The sequence below is a fragment of the Fomitopsis serialis genome (genome assembly GCF_022376445.1).
Source record: "Fomitopsis serialis strain Sig1Antser10 chromosome Unknown B0H18scaffold_101, whole genome shotgun sequence".
In the NCBI taxonomy this organism is placed as follows: domain Eukaryota; kingdom Fungi; phylum Basidiomycota; class Agaricomycetes; order Polyporales; family Fomitopsidaceae; genus Fomitopsis; species Fomitopsis serialis.
Window position 1 is genome coordinate 46090 of NW_025955061.1, and position 22999 is coordinate 69088.

The 22999-nt window shown below is 55.5% G+C and overlaps 11 protein-coding genes across 11 annotated transcripts; 5 read left to right on the forward strand and 6 right to left on the reverse strand.

Moving 5' to 3' along the window:
• Nucleotides 1–251: 251 nt before the first annotated feature.
• B0H18DRAFT_958331 (uncharacterized protein) lies at nucleotides 252–2343 on the forward strand (the record flags this gene model as incomplete). Its single annotated transcript, XM_048042682.1, has 5 exons — nucleotides 252–746; nucleotides 807–947; nucleotides 1263–1352; nucleotides 1392–1912; nucleotides 1995–2343. 5 exons carry the CDS (start codon nucleotides 252–254, stop codon nucleotides 2341–2343), a joined length of 1596 nt encoding a protein of 531 aa, XP_047888343.1.
• A 2233-nt stretch (nucleotides 2344–4576) lies between these two features.
• B0H18DRAFT_855645 (uncharacterized protein) lies at nucleotides 4577–4885 on the reverse strand (the record flags this gene model as incomplete). Its single annotated transcript, XM_048039649.1, has 1 exon — nucleotides 4577–4885. A coding segment is annotated over one exon (309 nt), but the record flags the coding sequence as incomplete, so codon positions are not given.
• A 283-nt stretch (nucleotides 4886–5168) lies between these two features.
• On the reverse strand, nucleotides 5169–5363 carry B0H18DRAFT_853744 (uncharacterized protein; the record flags this gene model as incomplete). The annotated part of the gene is made up of 1 exon (XM_048039629.1): nucleotides 5169–5363. A coding segment is annotated over one exon (195 nt), but the record flags the coding sequence as incomplete, so codon positions are not given.
• Nucleotides 5364–5741: 378 nt separating this feature from the next.
• On the reverse strand, nucleotides 5742–6877 carry B0H18DRAFT_1034326 (uncharacterized protein; the record flags this gene model as incomplete). The annotated part of the gene is made up of 7 exons (XM_048030233.1): nucleotides 6604–6877; nucleotides 6371–6541; nucleotides 6198–6312; nucleotides 6132–6141; nucleotides 6030–6067; nucleotides 5891–5966; nucleotides 5742–5855 (listed from the first exon to the last, which is right to left on the reverse strand). Exons 1-7 carry the CDS (start codon nucleotides 6776–6778, stop codon nucleotides 5742–5744), a joined length of 699 nt encoding a protein of 232 aa, XP_047888346.1. The 5' UTR covers nucleotides 6779–6877.
• A 213-nt stretch (nucleotides 6878–7090) lies between these two features.
• Nucleotides 7091–8577, reverse strand: B0H18DRAFT_1034328 (uncharacterized protein). The gene is made up of 3 exons (XM_048030234.1): nucleotides 8338–8577; nucleotides 7549–8281; nucleotides 7091–7528 (listed from the first exon to the last, which is right to left on the reverse strand). Exons 1-3 carry the CDS (start codon nucleotides 8427–8429, stop codon nucleotides 7268–7270), a joined length of 1086 nt encoding a protein of 361 aa, XP_047888347.1. The 5' UTR covers nucleotides 8430–8577; the 3' UTR covers nucleotides 7091–7267.
• Nucleotides 8578–9457: 880 nt separating this feature from the next.
• On the reverse strand, nucleotides 9458–12104 carry B0H18DRAFT_1034332 (uncharacterized protein). The gene is made up of 6 exons (XM_048030235.1): nucleotides 11820–12104; nucleotides 11613–11768; nucleotides 11407–11553; nucleotides 11270–11344; nucleotides 11114–11219; nucleotides 9458–11054 (listed from the first exon to the last, which is right to left on the reverse strand). The coding sequence occupies exons 1-6, from the start codon at nucleotides 11991–11993 to the stop codon at nucleotides 9760–9762; spliced, it is 1953 nt and encodes a 650-aa protein (XP_047888348.1). The 5' UTR covers nucleotides 11994–12104; the 3' UTR covers nucleotides 9458–9759.
• Nucleotides 12105–12810: 706 nt separating this feature from the next.
• On the forward strand, nucleotides 12811–14578 carry B0H18DRAFT_1034335 (uncharacterized protein). Its single transcript, XM_048030236.1, has 5 exons — nucleotides 12811–13212; nucleotides 13281–13684; nucleotides 13733–13931; nucleotides 13992–14099; nucleotides 14161–14578. Exons 1-5 carry the CDS (start codon nucleotides 12949–12951, stop codon nucleotides 14164–14166), a joined length of 981 nt encoding a protein of 326 aa, XP_047888349.1. The 5' UTR covers nucleotides 12811–12948; the 3' UTR covers nucleotides 14167–14578.
• A 195-nt stretch (nucleotides 14579–14773) lies between these two features.
• Nucleotides 14774–15417, forward strand: B0H18DRAFT_883780 (uncharacterized protein; the record flags this gene model as incomplete). Its single annotated transcript, XM_048040997.1, has 3 exons — nucleotides 14774–14814; nucleotides 14867–15040; nucleotides 15105–15417. The coding sequence occupies 3 exons, from the start codon at nucleotides 14774–14776 to the stop codon at nucleotides 15415–15417; spliced, it is 528 nt and encodes a 175-aa protein (XP_047888350.1).
• A 2656-nt stretch (nucleotides 15418–18073) lies between these two features.
• Nucleotides 18074–18959, forward strand: B0H18DRAFT_35044 (uncharacterized protein). Its single transcript, XM_048037692.1, has 6 exons — nucleotides 18074–18079; nucleotides 18138–18143; nucleotides 18204–18446; nucleotides 18508–18589; nucleotides 18654–18716; nucleotides 18771–18959. Exons 3-6 carry the CDS (start codon nucleotides 18412–18414, stop codon nucleotides 18822–18824), a joined length of 234 nt encoding a protein of 77 aa, XP_047888351.1. The 5' UTR covers nucleotides 18074–18079; nucleotides 18138–18143; nucleotides 18204–18411; the 3' UTR covers nucleotides 18825–18959.
• A 227-nt stretch (nucleotides 18960–19186) lies between these two features.
• Nucleotides 19187–19876, forward strand: B0H18DRAFT_850559 (uncharacterized protein; the record flags this gene model as incomplete). The annotated part of the gene is made up of 1 exon (XM_048039602.1): nucleotides 19187–19876. A coding segment is annotated over one exon (690 nt), but the record flags the coding sequence as incomplete, so codon positions are not given.
• Nucleotides 19877–21074: 1198 nt separating this feature from the next.
• B0H18DRAFT_1123574 (uncharacterized protein) lies at nucleotides 21075–22700 on the reverse strand (the record flags this gene model as incomplete). The annotated part of the gene is made up of 8 exons (XM_048034707.1): nucleotides 21075–21303; nucleotides 21353–21433; nucleotides 21486–21717; nucleotides 21779–21894; nucleotides 21955–22320; nucleotides 22374–22466; nucleotides 22523–22565; nucleotides 22634–22700. 8 exons carry the CDS (start codon nucleotides 22698–22700, stop codon nucleotides 21075–21077), a joined length of 1227 nt encoding a protein of 408 aa, XP_047888353.1.
• Between the last annotated feature and the right edge of the window lie 299 nt (nucleotides 22701–22999).

Below are 22999 nucleotides of genomic sequence, written 5' to 3' on the forward strand. Positions count from 1 at the left end.
AGTGGATACGAGGTAGACATCACCGACCGTTGCGCCGTAGTCTCATACCAAGACCCTCCACACGGCGCTAGTGTGGAGGGTCTTGTCGCAAAGTCCGGGGTCTTGTAGGGTTCTGGGGGGTGGCGGGGCAATACAATTTTTACTTATCTTGATAACAAAGCACGATAACACAAGTTGTAATCGAGATAACTGTTGGCTCTATTGCATTGATCTATACAGTGCCGCGGAACATCGCACACACGAAAGTCATCATGTCCCAGCTTCGCAGGGTCGAAAAAATCAAGACTGTCCTCGAAACCATCAAAGAACAACGTTGGACCTCTGTCAACGACTTTCTGCTTGCGTACTACAACAGCAATGATCCCGACATCGCCCAACAAGCCCGACGCAACATCGCTTACACGGATGGCAAACGCTTTGCCCCCGCGCAGATCCTTGACTCGTGGTTGGAGTCGGCGCACGGAGAGACGAAGCATCAGCTCGAGCTGATGATTACACATAAAGCCGCTGACATTCTCGTCAAGGAATCGACAAAGGCTTGTCATGACCATAAACTCAAGCTCGCCTCGACGAAGGTTGACACGGCATACCTCTCGACGGACTTCGCACTATCAAAACTCGCCGCGATGTATCAGGCCATGTTGCCATGCATGTGGTTGTTGCTCATGACAGTCCTCACTGCGACAAATGATTACGAGCGAAAGAAGAAGAAGGAGAAGAGAGATAAAGACTCGAAAATTCCCCCGGTTCGTCTCGTGTTATACTGCACGTCAGAAATGCGACGATTCTTATTGTGTCATTCATAGGTGATTGTCATCATCATCAGCATGCTTCTATTTGCTCGCAACCGCGCAACAAATCTATTTCAAGTGGTCATTGGCATCTTCTTGTCGAGCACGGGAGCGGGGCGCCGGGTCATCAATACCTTCAATCATATGGGCCTATCTGTCAGTTACGAGTATGTACAGCTTTTCAAATGGCCGTCAGAATCTATGGATGTTAAGTAAAATTAGCACAGTCCAGCGGTGTCTCGTGGCTCTGTCAGACAGTTCGAAAGAGCATGCGAATCAGTTCATACGAACAATGGTTCGGTTATGGGCATTGGTCTACGACAACATCAACTTCACTCTCCGGAAGGCTTCGCAGCGGCTTGACAGCACTACAACACAGTTGAATGCCACAACATCAGCAGTCTTTTCGCTGCCAGCGAAGTTTACCAGGGCTAGCTATGCCACTGCGCTGTCGATCGCCGAGCGGAACAGAACTCAGGAAAGCGTTCGCTATTCACACTGCGCGATCTTGCGCTCACTCCGGAAAAGCAAGCCCAGCTCACGGACGCCTTCCGCCACCATGTGCGTGTTATCCTGTTGCAACATGCACCGGGTCTCAAGACGGGAGGTCGACGGAGTCGGAAGCTATGGAAGCGGGTCAAGGAATCGAAGCCACAGATCCGGGTTCTCTCGCACGAGAAAACAGAATTCTATCCTCTTCCAGCACTCGCGCAAGAAGAAGCCTCGGTGGCAGGAACTATCAAAGTCGTTGTGAAGCTCTTCACCCAGGTGCTCGGCCTGGTCGAAGAGGTTGTAGTGTCGGAGCTACGGCTACTCGTTGGCGACTGGTTGACCATCCGCAACTTACGCCTTATGAAGGATGAAGTGGCCGAGGAATTTACGGCGTTCGCACGGATGGATTGGGTCCAGGAGGTAGCAATGCCTTTTCATTTCCAATTGAATGCGATGTACATGCTGTTCCGTACACACCTCGGGTTCCCAGGCGACAACAATCCCAGCTCGCTCGAACATCACCGGATGCTACTGAAGCGATCCAAACTCGACCCGAAGAAACCTGAGTACAACAAGGCGAAGGAACTTGTGTATCATTCCCTGATTGCACGGATCTTGGACTGTACCCGGTATGATCTTCGATGGCCAGCGAGCTCAGCTTGTGGCTTTCGTTCACTAAAATTGAATGTACTGACACTGTACTTTCACTAGCACATCACTTGGCTATGATAACCATCAGAAGCTCAAGAGCTGGAAGCCAAAATGGGAAGATTTCAATGCTGTAGTCAACAAGATCGTGGCGGACTATGCATCGACGAGGGCTGCACATACAGCACTGCTCACAGGTGACGAGGTACTTGCACATTCAATCCTGTTCATCCGTGATGCCCTGCTCTTCCGAGAATTTTCGGAGGCCATACAGGATGCGGATGTGGGTCGTATGTGGCTTGTACATGATTTCTGGGTGTTCATGATGCGCGGGGCGGGTTGTCACAACTATGGGAACGAGATCCTCGAGATGAAGGCACAATTTACCATGTATCCCTCCTATGCTCTGTGAGGTTATCGAGCATACATGGCTCGTCAATCGGTGGGGAAAGAAAGGCGATCTATCCCAACAGATCTGTACTTAGAACACAACAACGGATTTCTGAAGGTATGTTTGATTGACCACTCGAAGCATATGACTCAGGCTAACACATGGTAGAATATGTTGCAGCAACGGGAAGCAACGCCTCGATGGACGACATACAGAACAAGTCATCCGCATGTGTTGAGGTGCTTCGTAGTCTCGCACATGACGTTGCAACGTACTTTGGTGTCCAACGACTTTCACCGATCACACAGTGAAGTGAGCATTGAGGGCGACATCGAAGCTCTCTGTCTCGACCTCAAGGAGCAAAGTGTACATACATTCAAGGCAGACAGACGCATCCACCACCTCCTACACGATCTCGTGTACATCAAATCGCACGCGCAAGCCCAAGGCACAACGGCGTACGCGATGTCCTAACTGAAGGACGACAAGCTCTTACACGAGGCGGCCTCTTTGAACAGTGGTTAAACCGTGCGACGGACGACGACACGCGTGGCGAAGATGCGGAGGCGATCTGGATGACGCGGTGGAGACAGGGACCGCTTTGATGACCCCGACGGTCACATGGAGGTCGATGTCGAGTTGGATGAAGAGTTTGATGGGATACAGAAGACTATGGAGACGAGGATGAGCATGAATAATTGAGTGCCAAATAATCATGCTACACGCACTGCGATTTCACGTTGGTGGGCGGACGTGACTTGGGATTGGCGAGAAGATATCGAATATAGGGTTCTTGCTGTTCTCGTACGACATCTGCGACAGGTCTCATCGTGTAGCGATGGGCGGTGAACTGGAGGTTTGTCTTTCGTGCTGGATCCCTCATGCTGTGGCTGAGACGACCCCTCAAGGCGGAAGCTACAGTCGATGAATGAGGACATGTCCATGAAACAGGATAACTTACTACTCACGTTAGCATCATATCAGCATAAGCTGATGCATGCGCAGAAGCCCCCTGTGACGGTCCACTCCTCGTCGGTGAATCAGGTTCGGGACCTATCTGCTGCTTCGGCCTTTTGTTCTCCTGAGCACCATGCCGCACTTCGAAAGCGACGCAGAACTCGCGAATGACTGCGAGCAGCGACGTCATGGTGTCTTCGTCTGTCATCCAGGTAATGAGGTTGTCGATCAAGAGCGAGTCGACTGTACGGGCGGCGCCCAGGATGATATGGGCCTTCGAGACAAGAGTACTGATATCAAGGTCATCCATGACCCAGTCAGGCGACAAGAAGGATTATTGTCACGGGATGGCGGCCCAACGCCGGTCGCGCCATGCAACCAGTATGTCTCGAAGCTTGTCTCGCTCGGCTTGTGGGCAACGACGCGTCGGTGATGCGGGAGTGGCAGAATCGGGAGCACCAGAGTGAACTTCGCTAGTGGCTGGACGACGAAGAGAGTCACTCATTGCCAGGATACGAGCACGCTCAGCATCCGTCAATACGCCAATGGGCACATTGTCGTCGAGTCTGCAGCATCGCGCACTACAGCAGCGCCAGGTCGAGGCTGTTCATTGCGTGTCTTCTTCTCCCACGTGTATCTTGATCTCAGGCCGCTCTCCTCTGTTTCTTGACCCTCGCTTTCATAGCCAGAGAACGTCTTGAAGGCTGGTTCTGGACGCAGGTACTGTGTGGCAAACTCTCGCATGCACCGATCAGACTGCGTCCTGTTGATGTACTCTCGTGTCGCCGGGTCCAACTTCGCTCGTTTCTCGCTGCCTGGATCGCGCGACGACTTTTGCACGCGTGGCGGCTCAACCTTCCGACCTGCACCTGCTGGTGCTACGACTACCTCTTTTGCAGGGCTGGGGTTGAATGCCCAGCCTTGTACCAGCCATACCATTGTCCCGAAGAGACCGGCTTGACGTACTGCACGCCCGCCCTTCTGAAACGCCGAAGGAAGGTCCTCAACACCGTAGATGATGACCCAAATGACGTCTGGTATGTCACATCCCATCCCTGCAGCATCGGTGCACAGAAGCCAGCGAACTGTGCCCTCGCGAAACCACTTCAACACGGTCGTCTTGTACTCTTCGGACAATACCGACGTGAAGATCCGAAGGCACTTGCGTAGGGCCGTGGTAGTAGGTTACGCAGCACTCGACAAGCCCGTCGCGCTTGCCGCCGTGTCGAAAAATAGAAGATGGATTTTGGGAGATCGGATGCGGTGAGTGGCTCTCCGGGATGAATGCGAAGAGATCGGCAAAGCTATTGATAGGGTATTCCATGCGACGCACCCACTGCGCGATCGAAGGACGGTCGGCACCGAGGTCGATACCCCAAAACGGCCGTGTCGTGCCCATGTGCAGCGATCTCCCACAAAAGTTGAAGATTTCCGTAGGGAACGTTGCCGAGAAGAGTGCCCATGGTATGTCCATCCCCGTGATAACACGGAGCTGTCTGAGCTCCCCATAGTCGACTCGGAAGTTCTTCGACCATGTGTAGATGACATGGGCTTCGTCAACAATAATCGCAAGGATGCGCCGTCGGAAGGACTCCTTGCGAAACAGTTGTTTGAACTGGTTATGATGCAGGAGACATTCTGGCGAGGCGTAGCAGAGGCGTGTGCGTCCGTTGTCCAGCTCGCGAAAGACGGAAGGCTCATTGTTATCCTCGTTGATAGCGATCGACCGGATGCCATTTGGCATCGGGTTCGCCTTTTCACCCACGACGAGAGGCGCCTCGCTGGCGCCCGAGGTTTGTCCCGCCGCGTTTCAAGCGGCGAACCTGGCAGTGCAAGTGTAAGTAAGTACAAAACAATCGGACTGTGTGTACGTACCTGATCTAACTGCAGGCTTTAAGTGGGCATACAACAAGGACGAGTCCATCGGATTTCGTCAACTCAGCTGCAATTGCAAGCAGCGCGAATACGAGTGACTTGCCCGCCCCTGTGCCCGCGATGATCATAGAGTCATTGGTCTCAAGGATCTTCGTGGCTGCACCGAGCTGCCAGTCCATAGGTCCGTACCCGAAGACGTGTTTTGTAGCTAATATCCATTCGTCATCAGGTATCCATGCATTAAGACGAGGCCAGCGAGGCGGCGGCGGCGGCGGACGGGTAGGAGTGGGCAGGCGACTCGGAGATTGCTGGACGACGTCGTTCGGAGGGGCTTGTATAGGTTCAGGCCTTATGCCTGGACTACGACTTGCTGAGGGGTGGCAACGCGCGGTGTCTTCCGCCGACGCGGGGTGTCGGTTAGCAAGCTGAGAGGAGTCCAGCAGGCGAGAATGAATCATGATCGAGGTGGACGGTCGTAGTGGGTCAAATTCGAATGCTATTGCTCGAGATTGCTCGCCGTACATCGCTCCGTTACAGTCCTGTAAGCCGGCAATAACAGTACGATCTAATCGTGATAACAATGCTATCTAACGAATTTTGTATGGAGATAAGAAAAGATTGTTATGCCGCGCCACCCCCAGAACCCTACAAGACCCCGGACTTTGCGTCAAGCCCCTCACACGTGAGGGGCTTGTGTCGACCTACGTTGCGCCGTGAAAAATTGCCCGGGTGGAACAGCAGATCGCTGCCGGAAGTCGATGATTTCACTGAAGTATTGCACAGCCTCCCTTGGTCGATCAATCTCCGGTTTCCTGTCCAGACAGGCAGGCAGTTGAGCCGATACGACGACGATTACGCCAATACAAGAGGCTCACAACAGGAATAGAGTTATCTTCGCCTTCGCTTGTTGTCGCTACGACATTGGATGGGAGTAAGAGTTTGTACAAACACAACAGGTGACCCCTTGGTGAACTTACTAGGTAAAACCTATGGATGTCTGGCTGGGTAGCAGATTGTGCCTGACCGGCCCAGCGTGGGCATACATGGCGCCTATTTCGTCTTTGTATAAAGTGACGAGTTGCACGTCCGTGCAGTGGATCAGAGCGTCGATGTACATCTCAAGAGCCCAGATCACATGTTCGTGGATGTCCTCCGGCACTGTTCGCGTACCATCAGCATATGCACTACCCTCGAGAGATGGGATAGCAAACGATACCATCGCTGTGGTGAATGAGAAAGCTATACATGAATAGCCAGGGAAGTCTGAGTTTGAGTACAAGAGAGCGTGAAGCCGGTTCCTGCACATTTTCACCCGTGTATGGGTCCTGTAACTCAAGCACAGGTCGCTCGGGCATCAAGGCTATGGCCTCCTGCCAGACCGCAGACGCTTCGTTTCGTGAGGGTTATGAGTACAGGACCATGGTTGCCAGCTCCGAAGTCACTACTTACTCATTGCGACGTCCTGCCTGACGAGATCAAGGTCTGGTAACAGCGGATCTCCTGTGTCGTCGATCTCCTCATGTCGCGACATGATCAACAAGAAATGAACCCGTTGTTGGGGTGGCGCGGACACGGCCAAACGCAAGTCTGCATGGTAAGCCGAGCAAGCAAAGAAAGCATCCATGTTAGCAAAACAATCCAAGCTGTCTGTCAGGACTTCCTAGAGCCGTCCTTCCGGCCTGAAGGTGGAGGAGGTAAGTTGGAGGTAAGGTCTTAAGCTCAGTAGGCGCTCTAGGTATCGAACAATGATGATGGCGACTGCGTGGGAGGCGGAGAGCGCTCGCTGATCCTGTTGTGGCGATCTACACTAGGACGGGGGTAATACGGCGTGGTCTGCCTACTCGGCACTGCGCACTGCGACAAGGATATTGATTATGTAGGGCAGGATCTCAAGTCCACTGTGCGGCGAGCAAATCTGCAGTTGTCATTAAACTGAGACGACAGTGAAGAGGTGCGCAAGTAAGTATGGGGTATAGGTAGCGATGAATACAAATAATGAACTACGCGCATTGTGTCCCAGTCGGTCCGGAATCTAAGTGATACATCTCTACAATATATGTGTAATGCTGGATTGGGCCGTACAATGTCTTTGAGCAGAAGATACGTACTGTTGTCACCAAATGATGCTCTCCGTCCGGGCAAGGCTGGCTCGCCGTGGGGGTCTCGGAGTGGGCGGAGGAGCGTGGGCTGTGGAAACCACAACGGGACGCTGCGCTTGCATGGGTGTAATCGGTGAAGGGTGTGGATTTTGTTGTGAACCTCCAGCGAAATGCGCCGCGGGAAGGGGGTAACAACGAGGTGATGATGTTGGACGGGAGGCATCGGTCTGCGCGCCTGACGAGTTTTTCGTCTCTGGTTCAACAGTCCGTCGCCTCTTGGCCAGGGTTGGACGACGCCAGTAGGAGACTCAATTATCTCCGTTGTAGCGCATGCGTTCTCGAAGACCTCGGCTACGAACTTTGGTGAGAGATCGCGCATAGTGAGAACTCCGCTGGGGACCTCGGACGTGCCATCGTCCATGTCGTCGGTGTTCGGAGGCATGTAGACAAGCTCCTCAGAGATGTCGTCTGTGTTAGGCCGGAACATTGCATAACAGACGCGCCTACGGTATTCGGCGGTTGGTTTTCGGATGGGTGGCATGATGTACGGGTACGGGCCACTTGGACGTGATGCATATTCGAGACACGCGTCTTTGTCCTCTTGTGGCCAGTTTCGCAGCGCCTCTTCTGGCGTGACGAGGCCACAATCCATCAAGCGCCACAACAACTTCCCAGGCAGCTTGAACATCCCCTTCTCCTTGGGTCCTGAGCGGAGGTAACGGTCGTGCACCACCAGTGTATGCAGGGGCTTCCGCCACGCGTCGGGTACGCGCGGCAGAAGTGAAGGCTCGTACGCGAAATCACGAACTTTGACTTCCGCGGCTTTTGCGGCCTCGGTATGTCCTGCCTGCGCCATGGTGTCGACGTCTCCGACGAGCTGAGCGGCTGCAGACGACGGATGCTCAGTCGTTACGCGACGAGCACCGGTGGTGACACCGTCTTCGCGGAGCGGGCAAACGACGATGCGGGGTGGAAGAGGTGGTCGACTCGATTGAGCCTCATTCTCCTCGCGTTTGCGCTTGAGTGGCCTGGTCCCCGCTGCTGGGGTGGCGTCGCAGGCAAAGGAGCAGAGCTGTCTGCGGACAAAGCGACTGCAGGGCCACCCGAACGGTAGAGCACCGCGACAAACCTAGCAAAGAGCGGAGAGACAGCGATAGTCAGAAGCGATTTCGACATGATGGTTATAAAGAGAGGATGACGCTTGTTGACGCCCCTTTTATCAGGTCCTGGGTGGTCAAAGCGGACTCGAGTGGCTTAAAACGTGCTTCAAACAGTCAATACAAAAGGTTACATCGCCGGTCCAAGCTGTGGGCGAGATCCAGAGACGATGGTTACCGATCCAGGTTGGGAACGCCACCGGGGCTTACGTCATCTCCTTAGGTTGCATATCGTTCCAAAAACGGATATACCGACCCAAAAATCAACATCACTCTCGTCCATCACAATTTGGCTACCCGGTCCAACGAGTCTGGCAGTGAGTCGTTCCTCTCGAAGCTTGGACCTCTATACTATTCAACACCACTGTCATGACTTGCGTCCTGGATTACTCCTCTCACGGGTAGGCGGGGCTGGGTACAGTTGAGTCCCATGTCCTTCCGTACCAAACTTGTCTGAGGCCGCCGTCAGTGCACAGTGCATGGCACCTGTAGAATGATTTTAGGAGAATCTATGCGGCCTCTTCTCGACGGTGGTGTTCAAGGGCTGGGCACGACGGATAGTAGCTCGTGTAAGTGGCTAGATGGACGTACAAGTCTCATGAAAGCACCCGATTTTCCCCCATTCGCGCCGGCTGGGCCCTGTGTCTATAAGTAGTGGATTAATAGCAGAATGTTACCGGAATTCAACTGCCCAGTCGACTTTGGATATTTTTTCCTGTTGCATCTACGTCGGCGGCACAGGGAATGTTATGATACTTATGAAATGCTGCACAACGCACAAGTGCGACATGATAAAATTCGGGATCATCACGAACAGCGGTACAGTGGAGTGTTTCTTCTATGCCGGTGGAAACCGATGACATGGGAGCCGTGCCTTTCCCAGGTGGCGAAGGACATCTTACATGAAGTCTTGACGGCACACTCCGTAAGGTAACGTTAGCTCGGATTATTCCCTGAAGCCCGACTTACCAATTCGTCAGTAGCCCCAGTCCGATAGGACCGATGCCAGAGACATATGCACAATGACAGACGACAACATCATCCATACGGTAGTGCATGATTTCACCAAAGACCCGACGGCGACGCGCGTCCGAGTCCTCATCTGCAAAACGTCGTATGGTACATTATGCTAGGTATGCTACAGGAATACATGAAGCCCACTCCAAAAATCTGCAGGGTATATACCGTGAAGGTAAGCAGAGCACTACACCGACGGACACGACACTAACAGCACTGATACATTATGAAACACAGGACGAGCATAACGATGCAGAGGAACGATAGCGAGAACACTATTACGATTCGAAGCATTCTGGGTCATAAGCGTAGGACGAGTCACAGAGCCGTCATCACCGCGAGTGCCACGCGCCTGTCGAAGGCCCTCCGTAAAGGGAAGGATCCTGGACATACCCATGGTCAGGTCCCCATTGTCCCCCGATTTCTGCGGATTGTCCTGGGAAAGCGGAGTAAGCAGACGAGTCGAACGCGAGAGCTGTCTGGTGGCCGGTGCCTTGCGTTCCTGGGTGCTGTCCGGCATACATGGACGTCTGCATCTCGGGGGCCTGGCCCATCACCTCGCCGGTCGTCAGCACTGCGGGCGCGGAGAGGGTGCCGGGCACGTTGGACGTCATGGACGCCTGCATTGCGCCTGAGCGGACCGCTTCCTCGAAGCGAGCGGCAACGAACGCCTCGTATTCGGGAGTCACAATGAAGGGTTGATCTTCCGAGCTCTCGGCGGAACTCTCCGGCGCGGTAAGCGAGGGCGAGGGGAGCGGCGACGGCGCCTGGCTGGTGGACGCCATCATGTTGTAATACGAGACGTGGTCGATGCTGAGGCTTCTGCCCAGCATCGCCGGTCGCTGGTGCATGTCTGTGGCTCCCATGTCATGCGCGGAGGCGGAAGACAACGCGTGCATCTCCTCGATGCTCAGGTCCGCTGAAGTCGCGTCGCGGCGGGCAAGCGCCTGCATTAACTGCGCGCCGCGCCCGATGTCGCGCCCGGTGGGCGAGCGAGTACTAGCCGAAGGGTGCTCGGGGGTATGAAATTCGGTGAGGCGAGGGGCCATGGCTTCCAGACTGCGCAGAGCAGCGGCAGTGGAGTCAGGCACTTGACCGGAGGCAGACGACGGTGATAATGGCTGCCAGGACCCTCTGTTCAACGCAAGACGATCGTCAACAGACGGCCGCTCGGCAGTAGGGCTGGAGCGCTGAGAGGATGGTGCAGTCGACGAGCCCGGCGACGCAATAACGGTCTCAGAGGAACGTACTGGTGGTCGAGGATAGGGCGCCGACAAGTCGAGACGCGGTAGGATCGGTCGTCCAGGCACGTGGCCCTCAGCGAGAGTAGCAGTGCGTTTGGTCGGCTTTGCACCGTAACTGCGCTTCTTCGTCAAGCCGTGCATGCGCTGGAGATAGCCGACGAGCCCGAGGGTGTCCGTGGTCGACCTGGAGTGGAGGGCGGGGCGCTCGTCTGGGCGCGGCGGCGACGTCGTTGAGACGGAGGAACGGCGGCTGGATGTCGGGCTAATGGGATGGGCTGGGGAGGACAAAGGCGAAGTGGTGGTTGGAGAGAGAGGGATCTCCGGGCTGCTGCGTCGGGTATCGAGGAGGGGCACCGAAGTAGGAGTCGTCCTCATGCTGGTAGCTGCTTCAAAATACAAGCCGTCAACGCAAGAATGCGCCCGGCAACAATAGAACACAAACCTCCTTGTTGTGGCTGCTGCAATGCACGCCCCGAGATGAGGATGGAAAAGCGAGTCGCATCGACCTCGAACCAGGGCGGGATCTCAGACAGTGTCTGGGCAAAGCGCTGCGAAAGTTGAGCAAGAGCTATCGTCAGATCCCGAGGACGGAGCATACCGTGCGAGAGAATAGATCACGGAAGGACCTCGATTCATTGGCGGGACCGACAATTAAGTGGAGGTGTATTTCCTCCTGCGGCGGAGACGGTCAGAAGGGACGCAAAGACCGACAGTTTGGTAACAAATGAGACCGACCTGACATAGTGCCAAGGCAGTGCCCACCCAAGGATCAATGCCAGCCTGGACGGGGCCAGGTCCTTCGGAGCCTGTTAGCAATGGCGACGCAGCAATAATAATGAGGTGCTGGTTAGTGCGACGCTGTTTGCCAGAGGCCAGGTAAACCTGTAAAGGCGAACTTACGATGTGATCAGGTCGTGACGGTGAGGCACAAAGAATCTTACGTTGACGCAGCGTCGGATGGTGCCCGTCGAGATGAGAGTGTCCGTGTGGCGGCCGAGACTGAGATTAGGCAGGTTATTATAGTCGGCTAAAGTAGTGACGGTCGTCGTCATGGGCGTAAATGCTGGCGAGCTTGTGAACCACCATATTCGAAATTGCTTCGGGCGGCATGAGCGGTAAGGTCGCCGATATATCATTGACGTGCTCACCGGGTTCGTCTTGTTGTCTACGCGGAGACCGTGCAGTAGGGCGGGCAGGTATCGGTGTCGGACGTCGTCCCATTTGCCTAGCATTGTCTGCGAATCTTCCACCAAAACCAGAACGGAAACGGCGTGTCCGGAGGTGTTGGCGGCGGCAGATGGGAACGAGGTGCTCGGGTCCATCGACGGAGAAGCCCCGCGGACGGTCTATGCTTGAGGGGGACAGACGGTGAATGTTATGACTGGAGAGATGGTAAGCGCTGCATCCGGAGGTGAGAACGTCGATAAGGTGAGCGTATAGTGATATGGGTCCTGGCGGACTTTCTATTATATAGTCTCGGGCGGTGAAACGCGGCGCGGAGACTTCCAGGCGCAGCCCGCTCCCGAGGAAAGAACCCTAAGGGCACGATAACTTACGGTGGGCTAAACAAAACGGTTAAAGCTTGATGGGAGCTGCCGTGGGCATATCTTCGACCAACCGAACGGAAGCTCAGTCGAGCGCGCCCCGTCCTGCCCCGTCCTCGGGGGTTTGACTCCATTTCCACTAATCTTGTCTGTTGATTCCTATCAGAGCGATCGTGCAGCTGAACTCACAGCGACATGCTCTGTCGTCGGCCCGCAGGCGTGGACACATGTCGAGGCCGTACCGCAGCCATAAGTCCGAGGCGACAAGCGCGATCTGCTTCCGCTGTGAATGGTCTCCAAGCAGGACGCAGCCAAGACGGCGCAGGCGCGAACGATCTCATGACTTCCGGGGCCCCATTGTCAAATGACGGGCGCACTCCCGCATTCAAGTCTGCGGGCAGACGCCGCCGCACACGGTCATCTGCGTCTGTCGGGACATGCCCGGGCAGACACACACGCCCGATTCCGTGGGCGCGGAACAGTCTTTTGAGTTCGGCTGGCTGGGGGCGAGGACGCGCGAACCTTGTTGCCATGCCCCGCATTTACTTACGCGCAATTAATTTAGGCCTTCCCAGTATGGGCATACCGCAGGCACAGTGATCGTGTTTGAGCGTGTTTGGCACGCCCACCCGCGTCGCGCATGCCGGTGGCGGCTGAGGCTGCTGAGCAGCGCGTCGACCGTTGCCTCCATCCTCGTCCTCGTCGTCCAGCCACCGTCCACGTCCTCGCCGCCATGGCCGCCGTCTCGCTCTCCAACTCGCCTATCACGCAGGTGTCGCAGACACCAGTGCAGACGAACCTCCAGCCCCACCTCCTCACGAGATTGCTCCTCGATTTGCGCGGCAAACGCTTTTCCGTGGACCGCGAGACCATCATGAACCTTCCCGAATCCGTCCTGCTCTGTTTGTTTCCGAACGGGCTTGTACTAAGTCGTCAAAGCGCCGCGTTATCAGATGGAGGAGATAATGACGACTACGAGGAGCTTTACGCTGTAGACGTGCGTGTCTTGGTCATCTAGCCGCCAGGGCTGTGAATCTCTCCCTAACCCCTTCGCTCCTTGCATAGTTTGATCCGGATTGTTTCTCATACGTGCTCACGTTCTTCCGCAATGCCTCGGAGACGTTCTATGGCACCGCAACTTCGCCCGGCTTATTCGCGGCTCAGCAGCAACTCGTGGATGGCGGTTCTCCGACGTCTGACTTTGGGCCGTCGCCATCGCAGAACCCCCTCTTGACCAAGCAGGCTATTATCGTCCTCAGGGAAGAGCTCGAGTACTTTTCTATTCCGCCGAAGAATACCAGCGCATCGACGAACAGTAATGGAATTGCCAATGATGCCCTCCTCGATCTGAAGCGGAAATGCGGGGAATACCTCCTCCATAAGCGCAATATCTTCACCGCGCTGCAGCGCAACGTCAACAAGGAAAACAACGTAGCGGAACAGCATCTCATTGACATGCTGTGCATGAGGTTGGTCGCGTAGTGCTTCCTTGGTTCCTCTACTCAGTTTATCTACAGCGGGTTCGACCGAGACGACGAATGGGGATACCGTGCCATGGAACCCTCACGCTGCTGCATCTCCTCAATAGCACTCGTACTTCTGAAGACAGGCATAGTGCATCACCCGCCTGGTCCGACTGGCGAGAAGCAGGTTACCATTGATTATAACCAGATGGCGACGGCGCAGAAGCTGCTTCTCTTCTGGCGGAAGCCTGCGGTGCGTACTTTTTCCACGCTCGCGGCATGCTCTCCTGCTCATTGTCATCTGGCCGTGTAGCGGAAGTGCTGGTGGGATGGTCTGGAGATCAACCTTGCCGGCCCTGGGGAGCCGGAGAACTCGGTTAAGCTGTGGGCAAGACGGGTGTGGACGCTGGAGCTAAGCTTGGTGCGTGTCCACTGTATTGCATACTGAATGATTACGCAGGGACTGACGCAGCGCATTCCAGGTCTAGTATATGTTTCACTTCATTCATTTGCTGTACACGCTACGCTTTACCGTCGGTTTCTTGCATCGGACTTCCGGAATACCCTATTCTCACCCGTGTGACGTACCTACTACTTCTCACCAATCCACTGCTGTGGTATCAGGTTATCTACATGGGAAGGCACGTCAGCGGTGCTGGTCAGCCCATCGTCATTGAACTTGGACACAGTCAGTATTGAACAAGGATCCAAAATATATGTGCCGGCTCACTCACTTTTCATGACGATCGAACATGTCATTCTATATTCTCTACCACGACTTACCGTTCTTTCCGTTTACCACTACTCCGATGCATCGTAGCTACAGCGATTGTCTGGGCGATTTTCACGGGCAACGTCGTTAGTAACCCGTTATCAGATGCAAATCAAATCGTTCCAGAATGGGTTACAGCGATCGGACATTCGATCGCTTTGTGCTTCTGCACCTTGTCTGTTCCCGCCACCATCTCAAGCTCACTGAGTATAATCATTGCCGACTGCCGACTGACTAGTCTGCACGCTATCAGATCAGAATACTCGTCTGTACAAGTTCATAGAGAGGAGATCGTCGTACACAGCACTCCACACGGAAACATCATGGACTTCGACCTGGAAGAGCTTGTAAATGTGGAACAGACGTGCGTAATTCCTGGCTATCATGATTCATCTTGCCTGATGGTTGCAAACAAGGTTTTATGAAGAGGGTTACAAGGACGGGTTCGCACACGGCCGAATCCATGGTTCTATCGAGGGGAGGGCCTTGGGACGAGAGAAAGGCTTCGAAATGTGGGAGGAACTCGGCTTCTACGAAGGCTTTGCCTTGCTGTGGCGAGCCGTCCTCTCCCAGAGAGGAACAACAGACGAGTGTGTCTTTCTTCCATTTCATTATGTTTCTCCGTGCGTGCTGACCACGCCACACTCCTTGCAGCCGGGCAGCACAGCATATTCGACAGCTCCTGGCACTTCTAGCTCAGTTCCCCCGCGTCAACCCGTCGGCTACGGAGCCATCTGAACTCGACATTCCGAAGCTCTTCCGACAAATCCGTTCCCGTTACAAAGCCCTGTGTGCCGTGCTGGGTGTGCAGCCCACACTGCACGCGGGCGCCCTGTCCTCCACCGCGGAAGATCGCGATCCCGTTGGACACTTGGCTGATGCTCCATCGGGCGGATCAAGGAGTGTATGGCCTGTGCACCCTGCTGCCAGCGCGCGCTCTGGGGCCGGGGAGCAACTCAGCTTTTGAAGATCATCTTAGTCCCGTCGCGCTGCCACAACCGTGACGGTCGGACATATCACTATCGCACCACGGTCATATCGGGCAGGTCAATCAATAGAGTTTCCGTCCTGTAGGACCCCTCTGACCTTGGAGCTCTCAGGCATTTCGCCGCTGTTGTCTTCGTCGACTATCGCTGTCCAATCGCCATCTCAAGCCGCGCGTGTTCCTGCCCATTTGCGAGCTAGTGCAGCGCTTCAACCATCCGCAACAACCTGTGAGTTTGCGTTGGGGATCTCCGTTGCTTTCTCACTCATGTCATGTCTTCCGTATCGCGCTTCTGTCTTGGGCCCCATCCAGCTGAGTTGACTGCTCATGCCTTGTTCCTGGGAAGTTGTGCCGGAAGTGAACTCAATGCCTCGGGTATCGCGAGTGTCTTCTAACTCCAGATGAAGGACGCCGGATCAGCGAATCCCATAACTTGTATTTGGTGAACGCACAGTGAGCTCAGTAGAAGTTTGCTCGTGATTTCCCACCATCCGTTCAGCGGTGCCTCACTCCGACGCATACTGTTGCTTCTTATTCCCGGCGATCAAACATGGTCTTACAGTAATTCCTCCGACGGCTTCGTCATTGTGCACCTACAGGATCATCCCTCCACCTCAATGGCGGTCTGGTTCAGTTGGCGTACGCTGTACTGGTTCCCCTCCTTACTCCACCTGTTGTGGGCACGAGTTCACATGGAAAGGTAGCCCCGAGCAGCTCGTGGTAACGACGTGCCGCCGTAGAACTGATTACAAGATCGCCGCGCTCCCATCGTGGCGAGATCACAGTATAGTCGTCTCGTGCTCCTGACCGACCACCCGCCCGAAAGTGCTATCCAGGTGCTATCGCTCTCCCTCCAACTTTAAGTCAGCTAACCGGGAGAACGCTTGGTCAGTGTGCTAATGGTTCTATTCCTTATCACAGAGCATCAGGCTGGTCAGTGGGCGCGCCGCACCGCGCGCGAGGCAGCGCACGCCCGAATGTGACATCACGGCATTGGCTGGTGTTGTGCCTGTGGCTATATGGGTACGTTTTGTCGCACAGGCGAGGGCGCGTACAATCGTGTGTTTCCTCTGGGATGCCTCTTTGTATGAAGCGTGGCGGTCAGCTGGCCTTACGCTGACCCCGCGATCCCATGTGGGCGTGGCCAGCGTGCCTCCGGACTTAACCCGCGTACGTGCGTACGTGTGCGGCCGACGCTGGCAGCCCTCGACTCGGAGGCATCTGCGCGGATCGCGAATGGGCCAAACATCGCCGCGGAGGCAGTCTGGGGCGGTGCACTCGGAGCGAATTCGACGGCAAGGGCGGCCAGGCACGGTAACGACGATGGTGCTTGCAGGCCTGTGCGATGGGCTCCACGGTGTCGGACGGAACATACGGTACTATCTCTGTCTTGTCTATGCCCGTCATTTCCGATCCGCCAGTCCTCACAACATGTGCTAGTGATCATCGTGGCAGCCCATCTCCGCTGCACCGTAGTGCTATGACCGTCCGCAAGGGGACAAGACGGCTCGGTTAGGAAGCGATCCTGCTGAAGCCGGACAGTGGCCTGCCGTTGCAATCACGGATACCTCTGTGGGCACCTCAAGCCTCGGCGATAGCATCGCGGTGGAGATTGGGGAGGATAGTCAAACGACGCTGGGGGTGGTGCGTGGGTTCTTGCTTTTCTGGGCTGAAGGGTTAGTGCGTAGCCATTGGTGTCCGCTCGCGCATGGGCTCTCATGGAGGCGGGGTAGATGGTCGAGATAACCTAAACTAAGGGTGCGTTGACATGGTAGTTGCGCCAGGTGATTTCGCTTCTCCCAGAACCCCGTCGGCGTGCATTGAGATACAGCGCTGCGGGTCTATGTCAGCGCGTCTCTCTCGCCCGACGGTGTACCAACTTGTGGGGTATTCTTTCGTCGATTGAATAGCTGGCTGACCTCGCGACTTTTATCGATCGTCAGGTGTAGCCTTCCTGGCGCGTGGCATCACCGATCATCTTTGTGGGGACACACGTTGCCACTCCGAGAACGATGGCTACGTCAGGACAGTCGCCAGCGGTATGGTAGTCGGTATCTTGCCTGCCAATGTGGGTCGTTGTTCTCACTAATGCGTACCGACTTATTGGTGTCCTTTCCCCGGGTTCGCATGGTGGTTGAGGTATGTATGCGTCGGAGTATCCTTGCTGCTTTCAGCTGACTGGTCTTTCGTGATGCGTATTCAGTACTGCTCTATCCCGCGAGCCGCATGGGACTCCTGGCGGTCATGCACGCGACGGTCTGCATGAACTGCTGATGCATTCCCTGCATGGCTACCCCGTTGAGGATGTCTGGTAGTGGCCAGCCTTCGAGGGGGCTGACCGTTAGCGTCACCGCCGGTATCGCAATTCTGGAGGAGGAGCATTGTCTTCAAGGTCGTGCTCAAGGATTGCCCGAGCATTCCACACTCCAAACTTATGATCCAGTCTGGAAGACCCGTGCTATGTGCATCTGCCCTGTCATTCCAATCCGTTGCGATATGCTAAGCAAATAGATTCATCTATCCATCCAGTTGTTACGGCAGACAGTGTCGCAGATATGATTGGCCACGGCTCTCTGGATATCAATCAGATCCTACAGAGCTGCTTAGCGTCGCGTTCACTACGACCCATGAATCAAGACGTTCTGTATGCTCTTTGGACATAGCTTCTACAACGCTGGGCTCATCGACACTTCCGAATATAGAAAGAGGTGAGTAGCACAACAATCTGTCACAATTGACGCGCCTACAAAATCAAACAACCCAAGCAGTAGTACTCACGTCATCACTCTATCGAGCAGCAAGGTCGCGATGACGACATCCCGAAGTGCGCGAACAAGACAGCCGTCGAGCTTGTCGACGCCGGCCGATGCCGTGCTGGACGGGATGGAGCATATATATGTCGGCGTTCGACGTCGCGAGGGTCTTATTCATCTTTCTGTCCTCCTCCATCCTTGAATTGAGAGAATCGTAGACAAGATGAGCGACAAGCTGGAAGAGGGTCAAGATGTCTCGTACGTTGTCCGCCACTCCACGATTGCTACGCAACTCACGGGTGATCAACGTAATGTGTAGATGGCGCTGGGGAGGCGGAAATCCCTCCGGCAAGGTTGCTGAAATCGTCACGGAGGGGAAGGCCGAAGTCACTAGCAACAAGGTAAAGGAGGTGCCGTTCAACTTGAACGACTTCGATGGTGATCACCAAGTTGAAATCTGTGCAGGGCAATACAGTCACTCGCAACGCCCGAGAGGGTGATCCGGCGGTGAAGATTTCTCGCAGCGGGGTAGGCAGCCGTAATTTCGAGGCAACTCGCTGATGCTAATCCATTGCGCATAAGAACGACGTCGTGAAGTTGGCTCACGAGCTCAACGAAGTCAAAGAGGCGGAGTGATTGAAGCATAGACGTCTAGATACCCAGGAGAGAAGAGTCACTCCATCATCCATCGTGTAGAATTAGGCTCAGTACGTTATTTTATGCACTTGTAAGGGTGGAGCAGCTAAGGTAGGCTGTCAGGCTGTCAGGTCCGGCGCCTCGCGACGGTCACCTGACCGCGTCTGTCACGTCAGCGGCGGTCAGCCTCGCGTCGCGGATTGCGCCATCGTGCGCACACTTTGCCAGTCCGAGTCGCCCATCCAGACAGAGCTCAGTCATGGCCGCTCGAGCACGCATGGTTTGCAGACGCCCTGCTCCTCCTTCGACCCAACATCCGTTCTATCTCTTACAAGAATTGAAGGGCTAGAATTCGACCAATCATGGATACACTCTCCGTCGAACTGCACGCACAAATATTCGAGTATGCATGTCTCGACGACGGCAGCACCGCACGCGCACTGGCCCTCGTCTCCCACTACATCCACGACGTCGCGCAACCATTTCTCTACCAGTCCCTCGCGGTCCAAGGATTCATCCAGATGCATGCCCTCATTGCGACACTTACCCCTCTCCCGCATTATCTCCGTCGCATTCGTTACCTCTACCTCTCCGACAGCAGTCCATCTGCGTGGCACCATGCGCCCTTTGAATCCCCCGGCCGCATACTGAGCGACGCCGACATGGCGCGCTACGAGGAAGCCCAAGCTGCCGCGGCGCACCTCCTGCTCCTCGCTGCGCCGACGCTTGAGATGCTCGCGGTCACAGCAGACTGCCTGTTTATGGGTACCGCTCTCATCGCGCACCTCTTCGCGCTGCAGCTTCCGCACTTGCGTGAACTGGCAGTACGCGGGTTCTACCCCTTCCTGGCTGGCACGGACGGACCGAGCATGCCCCGGTTAGAGCGTTTGCACCTCGAGGGCAATAGGAGCCCTTACGGGTTGCTTGACTGTGGCGGCATGAAAGAGACATGTCCTGCCCTCGAGCACCTGGCCATCTCGGGAGTCGTCGCTGCGCATGGCTTCGCAAACGAGGTGGAGGCAGTGGTCTGCCGTTCAGAAGGTGACATGGAAGGGCCAAGGGATGCGGACTCACCACTACCGCGAGGGTTGCGCAGGATTGTCATCCGACCGGGGAGCGTCTTGCACGCGCAGAACGCGGGGATCAGGATACACCAGCGCCAGGCGAAGATGACGGACCTTCTGGAGCGCGCGGCTAAGAGCTCAGCGGGCAAGCTCGTCATTCGTCGACCCCCTTCGGAGGTCCCTGAAAAGACTGGCGCAGAGGCTGGCCGTATGTATGAGCTGTGGCGAGAAAGGGTCGGCGGCGGCAAGGGATGGTGGGAGGATGCATAGCTTGATTCGCCTGTGGTCAGAGTGCCTGATTTCTGAGGCTCGATTTGCATGTGAGTGGAAGGATTTGATGTCAGAAACGTACTGTCTGACGGTTACAACGCAAATGAAGACACAGCGATTATCATATATTTCCCTTCGCAGCAACTTGAATGTGCGACATATACCGTACAACGCGCCATCAACGTTCAACGTTGAACACCGGCGTGACCCTGCAAATTGGGACTGCCGCCATTTTGAAAGACCTGCATCTGCGGTATTCAACGCTCGCCGTACTTACCTTTACGGGAGGCTTGTAACGCACAGACCACTATGCAAGCCTTAGTGGTGATCTAAATAGGAAGAGGTTGGGATGATCCGGGTCCCCGCTCCTGTGGCGGCGCGGCAGCGCCGAGTTTCCACATCTGGATGTGCTTCTTTTCTCATGCCGCTTCCGAGTTGGAGGAGCGATCGGCGTCGCTCTTTGCCAGTGGCAGTACGCTCCAGTCACTACTTACTTTAGTACTCGGTACGTGTCGTAGGCACACTGATGAGTTTACAGGTTCAGAGGCTCAAATGGTGTCCAAGACCAAATCGAAGATTATATCCATAATGTCAGTATTGATGTTCACTGGTGTTGCTCAATATGCTCGTGCGCTGATTAGTCTAGAATATGCAGGGCCTGCTTGACGATCTCGTTTGCGAACGATTGTACTACCGGCGCGTCCCACTGATCGTTCGTCTGCGCATGGCCTGAGTCAGGAAGACACGACTACGACCTACTCGGGGTCACTCACCAAAACTTGTACGTGCAGCTTTGAACGCATCGTCCACGCGTGGCAAGATCTAAAGTTCGTGTCAATAAACGTCTTAAACACTCCTTGCAATGCATCCACGTACGGCATCCCCAGAATAAGCCTCTGGCTCGTGGCCATCCCCGTTACCTCAATGATCGGATTTCCCCCTTCTCCGCGTTGTCTCGATACCAGTGATCCGGCAGCCAAGCCTCCGTGGCGCCTATGTTAGAGATAATACTGCAGTACGGATTGTTCGACACGGCGGGTTGGTTCGGCGGCGCGAGCGCCACAATAGCAGCGCTGACGTGGGGGAGGTGCGGGTTCCGCTGGTGTTCATCGTACTGGGCCTTGAACGCGCGCATGGAGGCGCGTCTTGGGTGTGTGAGGCTCGGCGGAGAGGATCTCCGCGACAGGGACGGACATGGGGATCCAGCAGATCGCGGAGACGAACTTGCCCTTGTCGTCATGGGAAGGCACCTGGTAGCGCCGTTGCAAGGCAAAGCTAGTGCAGGTAAGTTCCTTCATACAGCCGTGGTGGAAAGGCGGTGACTTACGGTACCATAGGGTTCTGGATGCGAGCTCCGCGGACAGAGGGGTCGGTCGTGTCGTGGTAGGACAGGACAGCGAGTTTGTGCGCGGCGACGAGGAGATGCGACATCGTGAACCCGGACGCCTTCGTCGCGGCGACGACCCGCGCTGTCTGGTCCTCGTCCAGCGCTGCCACAATCTTGACAAGCCGTGCAGGGACGCCGAGCTCAGGACGCTGAGGCGTGAGGCGAGCGATCGCTGGACAACCGCAATCGTATCAGCGAATGCGCATGCCGAACGATGGATGCGCGGATATTACCACCGGGTTCGCATACTCTTGCATGATCTTGCCCATCAGTGCCATTCCCTCCGTCTCCCAGTTCGGGCGCGGCCCGCCCGTCGCTGTCACGGGCCCCACAGGTAGGTTCTTCGCCTCTGTGCCCCACGCGAGCGTCTCAAGGGGCTCGCACGCAGGGTCTGACATCCACCAAGCACGAGCGAAAACGCGTTGAGGTGGACCGTGCGTCCTGGATGACGTGCGTGCTGTGGAATACGATGTACACCACGTCGTCCGAGGCCTCCAGCTTGCTGTCGCCGCCATCGGGGCTAGCTGCGCTCGATCGGGCGAGGAAGCAGCGGAAGATGAGCTCGCGCCCGCTTGGGAGGACGTACGGCAGCTTGACCTTCACAACTTCCGACACGAGGTCATCGGCATGGATGCGGTAAGGTAAAACGACGACGGCGGCCTGCGCCCAGTCGATGGCGTCTTGGACGGAACTTGCAGGTGTGTAGACCCAAGAGCGGAATCGCGGACCGTGGATGCCCTCTTCCAAGGTGGACGCGACCAGGGGACTCGTGAACCTTAGCAACAGTGGATAAGTGACACTCTGACACCAACACGCAGGGCCACGTACCGCAGGTGTGCGATTGCATATCGGAGCCTTGCAGCCACTTCGTCGAACGGGAACGACGTGCGGAGGGTAAGTCCGAATGAGTTATCCGCGATCCTACGTAGGCGAAGTTACTAGGCATGGACAGGCATGACGTGATGACTGAAACTCACCCATCTGTCCACCGGCTGTGTTGATCGGACAGCAGCTCGGACCCTAGAAGAGGTCTTCAAGGTCACGATGATCAGACCCTTCGAAGGAGCGATACCACTCCGTGGACGTACCTGGACCAACTGTGTTTTCGTCGCGAACGATGGTGGACCATGACGGCTCGTTGGCAAGTGGACGCATCTTGGGCTTCGTATACTCAAGGGTACCAGAGGGGGTCGAAGCGGGACAGCAGAGGAAGGGGAGATTGGTTTATGACGGTTCAGAAGTATAGCCAGCTAATGCCGCTGTTGAATAGGAGTCGTGGGTCGAGCTCGGGCTTCGTGTCAAGGTGAGTACTTCAGGATGGGCATGGATGTATCACACCCTGATATTATACACGAGAGGCCCCAGAGCCGAAGCTTACCAGATGACATGAAGATCAGGCATATCCGTCTCGAACCTGTCCATGACTTTTCTTTCCGAGGAGAGTTCTTGGAGTC

What these genes read in the sequence shown, in the direction of transcription:
- B0H18DRAFT_1034328 (XM_048030234.1), bottom strand. Translation starts at nt 8,429, where the DNA reads ATGTCGAAATCGCTTCTGACTATCGCTGTCTCTCCGCTCTTTGCTAGG. An exon ending in GGTGGCCCTGCAGTCGCTTT is followed by an intron (nt 8,282 to 8,337) that starts GTCCGCAGACAG and finishes AGCGGGGACCAG; the next exon opens with GCCACTCAAGCGCAAACGCG.
- B0H18DRAFT_1034335 (XM_048030236.1), top strand. Translation starts at nt 12,949, where the DNA reads ATGGCCGCCGTCTCGCTCTCCAACTCGCCTATCACGCAGGTGTCGCAG. An exon ending in ATTGACATGCTGTGCATGAG is followed by an intron (nt 13,685 to 13,732) that starts GTTGGTCGCGTA and finishes GTTTATCTACAG; the next exon opens with CGGGTTCGACCGAGACGACG. An exon ending in TCTTCTGGCGGAAGCCTGCG is followed by an intron (nt 13,932 to 13,991) that starts GTGCGTACTTTT and finishes CTGGCCGTGTAG; the next exon opens with CGGAAGTGCTGGTGGGATGG.
- B0H18DRAFT_35044 (XM_048037692.1), top strand. Translation starts at nt 18,412, where the DNA reads ATGAGCGACAAGCTGGAAGAGGGTCAAGATGTCTC. An exon ending in GAAGAGGGTCAAGATGTCTC is followed by an intron (nt 18,447 to 18,507) that starts GTACGTTGTCCG and finishes CGTAATGTGTAG; the next exon opens with ATGGCGCTGGGGAGGCGGAA. An exon ending in TGAAGATTTCTCGCAGCGGG is followed by an intron (nt 18,717 to 18,770) that starts GTAGGCAGCCGT and finishes ATTGCGCATAAG; the next exon opens with AACGACGTCGTGAAGTTGGC.
- B0H18DRAFT_1034332 (XM_048030235.1), bottom strand. Translation starts at nt 11,993, where the DNA reads ATGGACCCGAGCACCTCGTTCCCATCTGCCGCCGCCAACACCTCCGGA. An exon ending in TAGACAACAAGACGAACCCG is followed by an intron (nt 11,769 to 11,819) that starts GTGAGCACGTCA and finishes TGCCGCCCGAAG; the next exon opens with CAATTTCGAATATGGTGGTT. An exon ending in CTGCCTTGGCACTATGTCAG is followed by an intron (nt 11,345 to 11,406) that starts GTCGGTCTCATT and finishes TCTCCGCCGCAG; the next exon opens with GAGGAAATACACCTCCACTT.